The sequence below is a fragment of the Hypanus sabinus genome, chromosome X2 (assembly GCF_030144855.1).
Source record: "Hypanus sabinus isolate sHypSab1 chromosome X2, sHypSab1.hap1, whole genome shotgun sequence".
Classification (NCBI taxonomy): Eukaryota; Metazoa; Chordata; class Chondrichthyes; order Myliobatiformes; family Dasyatidae; genus Hypanus; species Hypanus sabinus.
In genome coordinates, this window is record NC_082739.1 from 6330804 (window position 1) to 6342879 (window position 12076).

The 12076-nt window shown below is 41.0% G+C and overlaps 1 protein-coding gene across 1 annotated transcript in view; it reads right to left on the reverse strand.

The window, feature by feature from the left end:
• ttc12 (tetratricopeptide repeat domain 12) overlaps positions 1-12076 on the reverse strand; it is a 49729-nt gene that overhangs the window by 19994 nt on the left and 17659 nt on the right. The window contains exons 7-10 of the mRNA XM_059956846.1: positions 8370-8441; positions 7046-7106; positions 6504-6692; positions 306-375 (exon numbers count right to left, since the gene is read on the reverse strand). Of these exons, the coding sequence (XP_059812829.1) occupies positions 306-375; positions 6504-6692; positions 7046-7106; positions 8370-8441 (392 nt within the window). The remainder of the gene's footprint in view (positions 1-305; positions 376-6503; positions 6693-7045; positions 7107-8369; positions 8442-12076) is intronic.

The window sequence follows — 12076 nt, forward strand, 5'->3', positions numbered from 1 at the left end:
GAAGCATATGGATACCTCTCAAGATAGCCTATAATGTCTTCCAGAATGTGACCCTGTGTCAAATAAATACTTATCTTGCCAGTGCAACTCAAAATACAGACTACTAACCCAGGTATGTTTGAGCTGTCATTTATTTACTCCTGGATGAAACAGCAACTGTCCAGGAATTATTGTGTCTACTCAAGTATCTGCCACAAAGGTTAAAGGATACAAGATACATTTCAATACATCAATACACGTTATCCTTGTTTTCCAAACCTTCAGCTGGTCTCAAAATCAGAATCATCTGAATCAAACAACCTTACCTTCTTATAATCTCATTGTTATTGATAACACTGAATCCATCATTTATTCTAAATAATGTCTGCTCAGTACCTGCAACAATAGGCAAACGTCAATTATGTTGAAGTTTGTAAATATATTCAGCTCATCAGCTTTTACTACAGATGATAACATAACAAATCAATAAAGAAATACCATATATAAATATCAATGCTCATAAATGAAAGTTGAATTAATGTTTCAAATTTATCACCACCAGAAACAATGAGACCAGCAAACTAATTCAATTAGGCTGACAAAAAACAAAGATTCTGAATAGTTTTCAGGAAGATATAAAGTCCCAAGTGACTTAAAACCTCAATCTTCAGATTCAGTAGTGAGGGTGTTGTTAATCCACAAAATTAAACTGTTATTTAATAAATAAAATTTAAAATAAAACTGCAAATGCTAGAAATCTGAAATAAAAACATAAAATGCTGTAAAAACTTCACAGGTCAGGCAGCATCCGTGCAAAGAGAAAGCCATGGATAAAGAAGAGTGGAATTTCAGAGGCCTTTGTGTGAATTGTCACCATCTGAGCACGTACAAGAGACAGAGACATACTCTCTGTTCATAAGTAACATTACACAAACTTCACAACATTAGTAACACATTACATGAGCTGCCTTTTAACAGCCATATAATTTCACCGGAGCAGAGAATCTTTTCTGCAACTTGAACTAAAATCTCTCTTTCTCTGTTCTAATGAAAGGTCTCATACTTAGAACATTAAGTATCTAATTTTCAGCAGATGCCGCCTGTCTTGCTGAGTTTTTTCCCCAGCGTTTTTTGATTTTTACATCAATTAATAATCTCACTTGAGTAGAACTCCTAAGAGTCCCAACATTAATGACCCTATAGCTGCAGGTGATGCCAAATTCCCTTGGTCAGCAGTAGCACCTGGGTCAAGACCGAGACAACGATGAACTGTTGTTATCAGTTCAAAGCTTCAATATACATAAAGACTGACACCAAGAAGTTTTCAGATATATGCAAATTGTAGTGGATGGTTTTTAATCACACAAGAACATGTCCTTGCAGACAGTTTAAATCATTCAAGTCTGATTACTCTCAAATGTGATATGGTTTGCTGAACTAAGTGTTGATATTGAAGGTCATTTGTCATGACCTTTTGATCTATTTTCTCAGTGTTAAGGGGGTGCAATGCACACTGTTGATGTCATCAGATATGCAATTTCCTGTGAATTTTGCATTTCTTGTGAATTTTACAGATATAAAACATAGAACAACACAGAATAGTACAGCACAGGCCAGGCCCTTCAGCCCACAATGTTGTGCTGACCCTCAAACCCTGCCTCCCGTATAACCCCCCCACCTTAAATTCCTCCATATACCCATCTAGTTGTCTCTTAAATTTCACTAGCATATCTGCCTCCACCACTGACTCAGGCAGTGCATTCCACGCACCAACCACTCTCTGAGTAAATAAACCTTCCTCTAATATCCCCCTTGAACTTCCCACTCCTTACCTTGTCCTCTTGTACTGAGCAGTGGTGCCCTGGGGAAGAGGCGCTGGCTGTCCCCTCTGTCTATTCCTCTTAATATCTTGTATACCTCTATCATGTCTCCTCTCATCCTCCTTCTCTCCAAAGAGTAAATCCCTAGCTCCCTTAATCTCTGATCATAATGCATACTCTCTAAACCAGGCAGTATCCTGGTAAATCTCCTCTGTTCCATTTTCAATGCTTCCACATCCTTCCTATAGTGAGGCGACCAGAAATGGACACAGTACTCCAAGTGTGGCCAAACCAGAGTATTATACAGCTGCATCATTACCTCGCAACTCTTAAACTCTATCCCTCGACTTACGAAAGCTAACACCCCATAAGCTTTCTTAACTACCCTATCTATCTGTGAGGCAACTTTCAGGGATCTGTGGACATGTACCCCCAGATCCCTCTGCTCCTCACTACCAAGGATCCTGCCATTTATTTTGTACTCTACCTTGGAGTATGTCCTTTCAAAGTGTACCACCTCACTCTTCTCCAGGTTGAACTCCATCTGCCACTTCTCAGCCCACTTCTGCATCCTATCAATGTCTCTCTGCAATCTTTGACAATCCTCAACACTATCCACAACACCACCAACCTTTGTGTCATCTGCAAACTTGCCAACCCACCCTTCTACCCCCACATCCAGGTTGTTAATAAAAATCACGATAAGTAGAAGTCCCGGAACCAATCCTTGTGGGACACCACTAGTCACAACCCTCCAATCCAAATGTACTCCCTCCACCACAAACCTCTGTTTTCTGCAGGCAAGCTTCCCTGGATCCCATGCCTTCTCACTTGCCGAATAAGCCTACCATGTGGAACCTTGTCAAATGCCTTACTAAAATGCATGTAGATCACATCCACTGCACTACCTTCATCTATATGCCTGGTCACCTCCTCAAAGAACTCTATCAGGCTTGTTAGACACGATGTGCCCTTCACAAAGCCCTGTCAAAGCCCTGACTGTCCCTGATCAGACCATGATTCTCTAAATGCCCATAGATCTTATCTCTAAGAATCTTTTCCAACAGTTTTCCCACCACAGGCGTAAGGCTCACTAGTCTATAATTACCCAGATTATCCCTACTACCATTTTTGAACAAGGGGACAACATTTGTCTCCCTCCAATCCTCCGTGGAAAGCATTCTAACTGCATCACTATCTGATATGGAAGGGTTACTGCACAGGATCGGAAGAAGCTGCAGAAAGCTGTAAACTCAGCCAGCTTCATCATGAACATTAGTCTTCCCAAAATTGAGGACACCTTCAAAAGGCGATGCCTGAAAAAGGCAGCAACTATCATTAAGGACCTCCATGACCCAGGACATGCTCTCTTCTTATTACTACCATCACAGGGGAGGTACAGGAGCCTGCAGATACCCACTCAACATTTTAGGAATAGTTTCTTTCCTTGGCCATCAGATTTCTGAATGGACAATAAACCAACCCATGAACACTACCTCACTATTTTTGCTCTCTTCTTGTAGTACTTATTTAATTTTATACTTTAAGTATATTTCTTATTGTAATTTATAATATTTTATGAATTGCACTGCACTGCTATGGCAAAACAACACGTTTCACAACATTTGTCGGTGATATTAGACTTGATTCTGATTCATTAGCATTAATACAGTCTATGGGAAGAAGTACTTACCCAGTGTAATTTCCTGATTTAGTAGGAAAGGGCTTCATAAGGAAAGATCATAAATATCAACATTCCTAAAACTGTACCTGATATGCTAGATATACACAAAAAAACAGATACAAATATTCTTCTCCAGGCCAATGTCAAGTCAAGTCAAGTCACTTTTTATTGTCATTTCGACTATAACTGCTGGTACAGTACACAGTAAAAACAAGACAACGTTTTTCAGGACCATGGTGCCACATGAAACAGTACAAAATCTACACTGAACTACGTAAAAACAACACAGAAAAAAACTACACTACAGAACTACCCAGGAATGTATAAAGTGCACAAAACAGTGCAGGTATTACAATAAATAATAAACAAGACAATAGGCACAGTAGAGGGCAGTAAGTTGGTGTCAGTGCAGACTCTGGGTATTGAGGAGTCTGATGGCTTGAGGGAAGAAACTGTTACATACTCTAGTCATTAGAGCCCGAATGCCTTTTCCCAGATGGCAGGAAGAAGAGTTTGTATGAAGGATGCGTGGGGTACTTCACAATGCCGTTTGCTTTGCGGATGCAGCGTGTAGTGTAAACGTCTGTAATGGCGGGAAGAGAGACCATGATGATCTTCTCAGCTGACCTCACTACCTGCTGCAGGATCTTGTGATCCGAGATGGTGCAATTTCCAAACCAGGCAGTGATGCAGCTGCTCAGGATGCTCTCAATACAACCCCTGTAGAATGTGATGAGGATGGAGGGTGGGAGATGGACTTTCCTCAACCTTCGCAGAAAGTAGAGACACTGCTGGGTTTTCTTTGCTATAGAGCTGGTATTGAGGGACCAGGTGAGATTCTCCGCCAGGTGAACACCAAGAAATTTTGTGCTCTTAACGATCTCTACCAAGGAGCTGTCGATGAGACTGGTCGCTCCGTGCTTTCCTGAAGTCAACAACCATCTCTTTCATTTTGTTCACATTCAGAGACAGGTTGCTGGCTCTGCACCAGTCCGTTAGCAGCTACACCTCCTCTCGGTGTATGCTGACTCGTTCTTGCTGATGAGACCCACCACAGTCGTGTCATCGGCGAACTTGATGATGTGGTTCGAGCTGTGTGTTGCAGTACGGTCGTGGGTCAGCAGAGTGAACAGCAGTAGACTGAGCACACAGCCCTGGGGGGGCCCCTGTGCTCAGTGTGATGGTGTTCGAGATACTGCTCCCGATCTGGACTGACTGAGGTCTCCCAATCAGTAAGTCTAGGAACCAGTTGCAGAGGGAGATGTTCAGGCCCAGTAGGCTCAGCTTTCCAATCAGTTTCTGAGGAATGATTGTGTTGAATGCTGAACTGAAGTCTATGAACAGCAGTCGAACATACATGTCTTTTTTGTCCAGGTGGAGGGTGATGGCAATGTTGAACCATTGAATGGTTGGGACAGTACTCGAACTGCAGGGGTTTCAGTGAGGGGGGCAGCAGGGTCTTGATGTGCCTCATGATGAGCCTCTCGAAACACTTCATGATGATGGCTGCGAGTTCAACGGGACAGTAGTCATTGAGGCAGGACACTGAAGACTTCTTCGGCACAGGGACGATGGTGGTGGCCTTGAAGCACGTTGGAACGATGGCGCTGCTCAGGGAGATGTTGAAGATGTCAGTGAGAACATCTGCTAGCTGGTCTGCACATCCTCTGAGCACTCTGCCAGGAATATTGTCTGCTCCAGCAGCCTTCTGTGGGTTGACCCTGCACAGGGTTCTCCTCACATCGGCCACAGTGAGACACAGCACCTGGTCATTTGGAGGAGGGGTGGACTGCCTCGCTGCCACCTCATTTTCCGCCTCAAAATGAGTGTAGAAGTTGTTCAGTGCATCTGGGAGGGAGGCATCACCCACACAGTCAGGTGATGTTGTTCTGTAGTTGATGATGTCCTGAATGCCCCTCCACATGCGCCACATGTCACCGCGGTCCTGGAAGTGGCTGTGGATTCACTGAGCGTGTGCACGCTTTGCCTCTCTGATGGCCCAGGACAGTTTGGCCCTCACTGTTGTTAGGGCTGCCTCGTTGCCTGATCTGAAGGCGGAGTCATGGGTCCTCAGCAGCGCACGCACCTCCACGGTCATCCATGGCTTCTGGTTAGCACGTGTAGTGATGGTCTTGGACACAGTGACGTCATCGATGCACTTGTTGATGTAGCTAGTCGCTGATGCTGTGTACTCCTGTAAGTTGGTAGAGTTGCCATTGGTTGCAGCCTCCCTGAACATGTGCCAGTGTGCTCAAAGCAGTCTTGAAGAGCAGAGATGGCTCCTGCTGGCCAGGTTTTCACCTGCTTCTGAACTGGTCTGGAGTGCCTGACGAGCGGTCTGTATGCTGGGATTAGCATAACAGAGATGTGGTCTGAGTATCCGAGATGGGGGCGGGGCTCTGCCCAGTACGCGTCGGGGATGTTAGTGTAAACCAGGTCCAATGCGTTCTCCCCTCTCGTTGCAAAGTCCACATGCTGATGGACCCTAACGTCCAGCCTATAAGAATAGTGAATCTATTGAGTCCAATATCGAAAAAGGGTTTAGAAGCCAAGCCACTGCATATGCTTAAGAGGGAAATACTTTTAGACATGTAAGGCATCTAGGAGTGTGGAAGATGTGGGAATACATTAATGAGATGGAATCATTATGGAGTAAAGTCAAAGGGCCAAAAAGCTTATTCCTATTTTCTGTATGCCTCTGCGTAATACAATAAAGTTCTGGTCATTTCAACTATTCATAAATTGAATAGTTTGGCATCTCGTTCACCACATGCTGATTCTAGTATTCTTATTACCACAATGAGAGATTGGACCCCAAACTTCTTTTAACACGAGGGTCCAGTTCTGTTAAGTCTGTTGTGTATATTAGGCATTCCTGCTTAAACAAATTTCTATTTCAACTTAGACACACAGACATACCAGTGATCTAACGCTAGCACAACTGTGATAAGGTATCATCTCAAAAATTCATACCTCTTGATAGCTCTAATTAAAAGCACTTTTTTTTTAAATTTACTTACACTCGTTCATAAGTTCAGTCAGAAACTTCACACCACCAAGATAGAAAAAGGGGATCTTATCGGGACTGGATAATTTCTTTAGTGCTTCACGGACAGCTTTTGTAGTCACACTCCCTAGTTCAAGTACTTCCGTGACTCTTTTCTCTTGCTGTTCCTTTTTTTGGTCTAGATCCAGTAATTTTATATACTCTAAATATAAATTACATATTTGTCAGCATTAGAAACAAAAGTATAATAAATTATAAACATTATTAGAATCTTATTATAACTGCAATAATAGTTGAGTCTGTCATTTCCCACATTGCAACATCAGCTAAGAAAGCCTAAAAAAGATGCCAGGCCCAATTTCTATTTTAACTAAGTGGAATAAAACTATATTCAGTACTTCAGGTTTTAGAAGTCATACTCATGGAAAAACCCTAACTGGAAACTCAAAAGCAGAATTTAAATAAAAACAGGTGAATTAGAACATAACTAAGCACACATGTATAATTCTTTACACTGGATTGTTTGGTGCTTCTTAAACCCAATATTTCTCCTACCTTTAGCCAGCTTTGCTTGGCTTGGATCGATCGTTGTTATCTTCTGGTAACATCGTCGAGCCTGGTAGAGAACATAAACATTTAAAGTTTCTGCTTTCCCACTTCAGCAAAACAGACTTAATTATCCTGATGACTTCATTGATCATTCCAGTGGAAGAGCTTAATGAGAATCAGCAACTGAGATAGCAAGGATAACGCCATTGTCCGAACCTCAAAAATCACACATGACCCTGAAAACATCTACACGTATGAAAATTAGCAAAACAGGCACTTCTCAAACAAAATAATATTCTGCTTTATAACAGCAGAAATAATATCATGTTGTAGACAATATACTATTCTGCTATTAAGATGAAGTTACACTTAAGTACTGCAAAGTCTATCTGTTGTTACATAAACACTGCTTGCGTTTGTACACACACAAAATGCTGGTGGAATGCAGCAGGCCAGGCAGTTAGTCCTGACAAAGGGTCTCAGCCCGAAACGTCGGCTGTACTTCTTCCTATAGATACTGCTGGCCTGCTGCGTTCCACCAGCAATTTGAGTGTGTTGCTTGAATTTCCAGTATCTGCAGATTTCCTCGTGCTTGCACTTGAATTCGGTTGCTCTTCAATCACAAATCCTTCCCTGTCATTTTTTTTTAAGTTGTGACATTACATCATAATGTGAGTAACCTTTAAAAAGATAAAGACATTCACCAAAGGCTTGGAGGAAACTTCAATCAGGTCTGGAATCTTTACAAGATTTTAATTACCTATAATTTTAATTAAAACTTTATTTGTCCTACAAGCCTGATTTCATTTATAACTCAGTTTAAGAACTAACTTTCATCCCTTTGAGCAACAGACATAAAATGCTGGAGCAACTCAGCAAGTCAGGCAGCATCTAGGTTGACGTATCAGGTTTATGCCCAAAATGTTGACTGTTTATTCCCCTCTATAGATACCACCTGACCTGCTGGGTTCCTCCAGCATCTTATATATTGCTCAAGATTTCCAGCATCAGCAGAATCTTTTGTGTTTTACCGCTTTGATTCAGGATTTAAACTTCTGCAAAGTATGATGATTGCATGGAACCCCAGAAGTGGAAATGAATATGAATGAATGGCAAATTAGCTTTAATCTATCCAAACCCAAACTCTACATGACCAGGTGAAGAAAATGGGAAGAGCAGTAGCAAATTATTAGCATTACCTGCAATGATTTACATTTAATTAGTTCAACAACTTATTCAGCCAACTGTAATATATGACATTTCAGCAGTTTAAAGTAATCAGCTTTTGAAACCAGACTCTTCAGATTAAATATCTAAAAAAATATCTTACCTCCTCATACTTCTTTAAACCTATGTTGGCTTTTGCCATATGAATATAAGCTTTTACACAATTTTCATTGCACTGAAATCATAAAATAAAGAGTAGCAAATTAAATGACCAAAACTAATGTAACTGTACTCTAAATAAACATGCCTGATTACTAGTTATCCAATAAATTGTAGGTTGCAGCAAATTTTAGGATCCAAGTACAAATATTAGACATATATATAGTACAGCATAAAGGATGCGCTACACCATCAGTGGTTCAATCAAATTAGGTCCCATTCACTTGTCAGAATAGTAGCAAATATTAAAGTTCACAGTAATATAGAAAAAAAATAATTCTTCCTTGCCTTGCTTAGAAATTGCATTGCACATTTTTTTTGTTTAATTTAGCATTAATTCCCAAACTGGTTCCCTTGCAAAGCAGATTAAATAAAAGCAATGAAACAGCAGTTAGACGCAATTACAAAAACAGAATCATAAACCATATATTCAAAGGGTCAATGAAATACATACAAAGAAGAACCCGTGCAATAGGAAGGAACAGAAGACTTGCCATGTTCAATATGAGAACAGTAGGCTCCCCCAAGAACGACAATCTCTGCAAATCAGAGCAATACTAAAAAAAATTCGTATCTTCACAAAATATGCCATGACCTTCACACCAATGTTTTATGTGCAGAGCAAAGATCCTCATGAAAAGTACATTACATGCTAAGATACGAGTTCTTAAAGTAAGGTGCTACCTGTCAGAAAATGTTGCTATCTAGCCACGCAAGGCAAGAGAAAAGGAATTCATATATAGCAATCAGTGCATCTAAACTTGCAAAACAACATTCAATTAATTTTTGGGTGCCTTTTACGATTCTTCATGTAACAAATGATAAACAAATGGAATGTAGAGTGAGTCACTTAGTTTGCATTGGGAAATATGATTTTTCAAGTTCCCTAGAAGTACCTCTTTATCAGAGAGTATATCATAGCTCATGGCAACAATGCATCTCCATTCTAATAATTGTTGAGGCTATGGATGCTGAAATCTTTACAATAACACTTCAGTCTCTATACCTTCTTGATCCTGCTGTTCTTTAGGATAAACCTCATGGTTCTCAGGGTATAGGTTTCTTTGAGCTCTTGATATTTGCTAGGCTGTTAAGATGTTGCATATAATTATGAAGACTGAGAAACTAAAGGCATATACTTCAAGAGTTGTTTCCCAATCCTATTCTGGTGTTTCTATAACATTGTATTTACATTCAGCTGCCATGTTGGAGTATTCACATCCAAAGAAGAGAAAGTGGCCTTTGTCTTCCTGGATCCATTCCTCATGGAAAATACCTAGCAGTGTGATCTTCCTCCAGATGGAAGATTCATGCGTAATTGCTGGAAATAAGGCATTCATTAGTGGGTAGCTTTCTTATGTACAGTGATCTACACACTGAGGGATGAGAGATGATTTCAACCATATTGTTGCTTTCCTATGAATACAGATAGCCTAAACTACAGTCAAGCCTATCAGCGTTCATAGGACAGCAGCAATATAGGTAGCTGCAGTTCCTCATGTCCCAGGTGCTACCTGTCCCTAACTAAAACCAAAGTAGACAAATTATTTCTCTGCTGATGTGGCTGCTTGCAAAAAAAAAAGTTATTGTAAAGAAGCTGTGAATTAGCGTATCTTTAACTTTCATAGAGAGTTCAGGCACGAGTATAACAGTCCCATTTCTCAATGACAACAGACTTTGAAAACACAAGCTTGAAAACACATTGTTCATTAATCAGAGTGCTCTAGATGGTATGCAGTATCTCAGAGGACTGTAGGAATAGGTTCTCTGTTAATGGGAAAACTATGCTTCCTGACCCAAGTGTCCCAATCCAATCTGACAGCTAAGGCCAGTAGTGGAGTACTGCCAACAGTGTCACACTGAGGAACCTGTAGAATAACTATGTCAGCACATACTGTAAATCTTGTTCTACTCCCTGTTATTTGATGGACACAATGGGACCTTTGGCAGGTGTCTCAGCAGCCTGCAATCAGTCTGAAACTGGCCTTGCAACTCTGCCAATGCCAACAGAGTAGCGGATTTGAACACTGAGCATCAATTTTCTTCGTCGGTGCAGGTGAAAAAAGGTGCTACATGAGTTACTGGATAAAGATCGTAAGTATGGAACTGGCCAATCCAACTTCTCAATTGGCACGATTCTGCCTAGAAATTTGTGAATGTGAGCAACTCCAGGTAAAACCCAATTCCATATAAATGGCACCTGAACGAAAGGCTAATGTCTAGACATGATCTGATTTCTAGATACTTAAGTATGATTTCAGCATTCCACCCTCAAACAACACCACGCAAAAACAGATGTAGTGTTTGTTCATCTTGACTGCTTGTCGGACTCTGTGAAAAATGAGTGCCTCATTTAGCTAAACATTAGCAATTACAATTTGCAGTAATTATTGTGCAGAAGCCGCATCAAGATATTTCTGATACACAGTGAACATTATTATGTAACCTTTTACCCTTGATTCAAATTCAATTCAGTTATTCATTACATGTACATCAAAACATACAGTGAAATACGTTATTTGTGTAACAACCTGATAATGTGCTTGGGCAGCCCTGTAGGTATTGCCCCATATTCCGGCATTAGCATAGCATGCCCACAATGTTCAACAGAACAATACAAACAACAACAACAGAACAACAGCAACAAAAGCAAAACAACCCCTTTCCACCCTCCTAACCATCCACTCACACAGATAAATGCAGACAGTCCTCCAACTCCTAGACAGGCCACCTCCGGGCCTCCAGTGGACTCTTAGACCCAGGGCTTTGAACATCAGACTTCCAATCGCCTTTCAGGGTTTGATCTTTGGTATCAACCCCAGGATTCGCTGATGGTGGGACCCTGAAAGCCAGACCTTGAACTCCGTATTGGCCAACTCGCATACTTGGAGGGTCACTGGCCCTTGTGCACCTCGCACACATGGACATCTGATCCCAGTACCCACTGACCTGGGAGGACTCGCTTACCTGGGAAGCTACCAGCCTGCATCCTCACTGGTTTTCTTCCACAGCAGTTGCCAGTCCAATATCCATCCATGGATGGCCTTCATCACGTCCACATTGCTGGCCTTTGAACATGAGGTAGAGGCCTCAACTTGACCTCGAAGTCCCCCATATCCCTATCCCTAAACCCTAACCTGACCTTAACCACTCTCTGTCAAAACCATTCCTACAAGCCAAAGAAACAACTAAATCTGAGCCACAACCTCGATGGAAACCACAGCTTGGCGCCATCTTGACTGGAAGACTAATATACAAAACATTAATGATTCCAACCATTGATAATTAATGGACTCCAGCCCATTCCAAATTATTAGCACTTACTTTCAAAATAATATTAAAATCCTGAAATGAATGTCCTGCCTTAATAAATTCTGACATGTAACTTGAAAATGTACATTCATTTTATGTGTCAGTGTATTATTTTATTTTACAGACAACATTGAGTTTAAGTGTAAGGAAGTTATCTTATAGCTGTAGAAACCCTTGGGAATATTGTATGCAATTCTGATCACCCCATTACAGGGAGGATGTGGTGGTTTTGTTAAGAGTGCAGATAAGATTTACCAGGATGCTGCCTGCATTAAAGCTATGAGAAGCAGTTAGACAAAATTGTGTGGTTTTCACTGAACTGTCAAAGGCTGAGGGGAA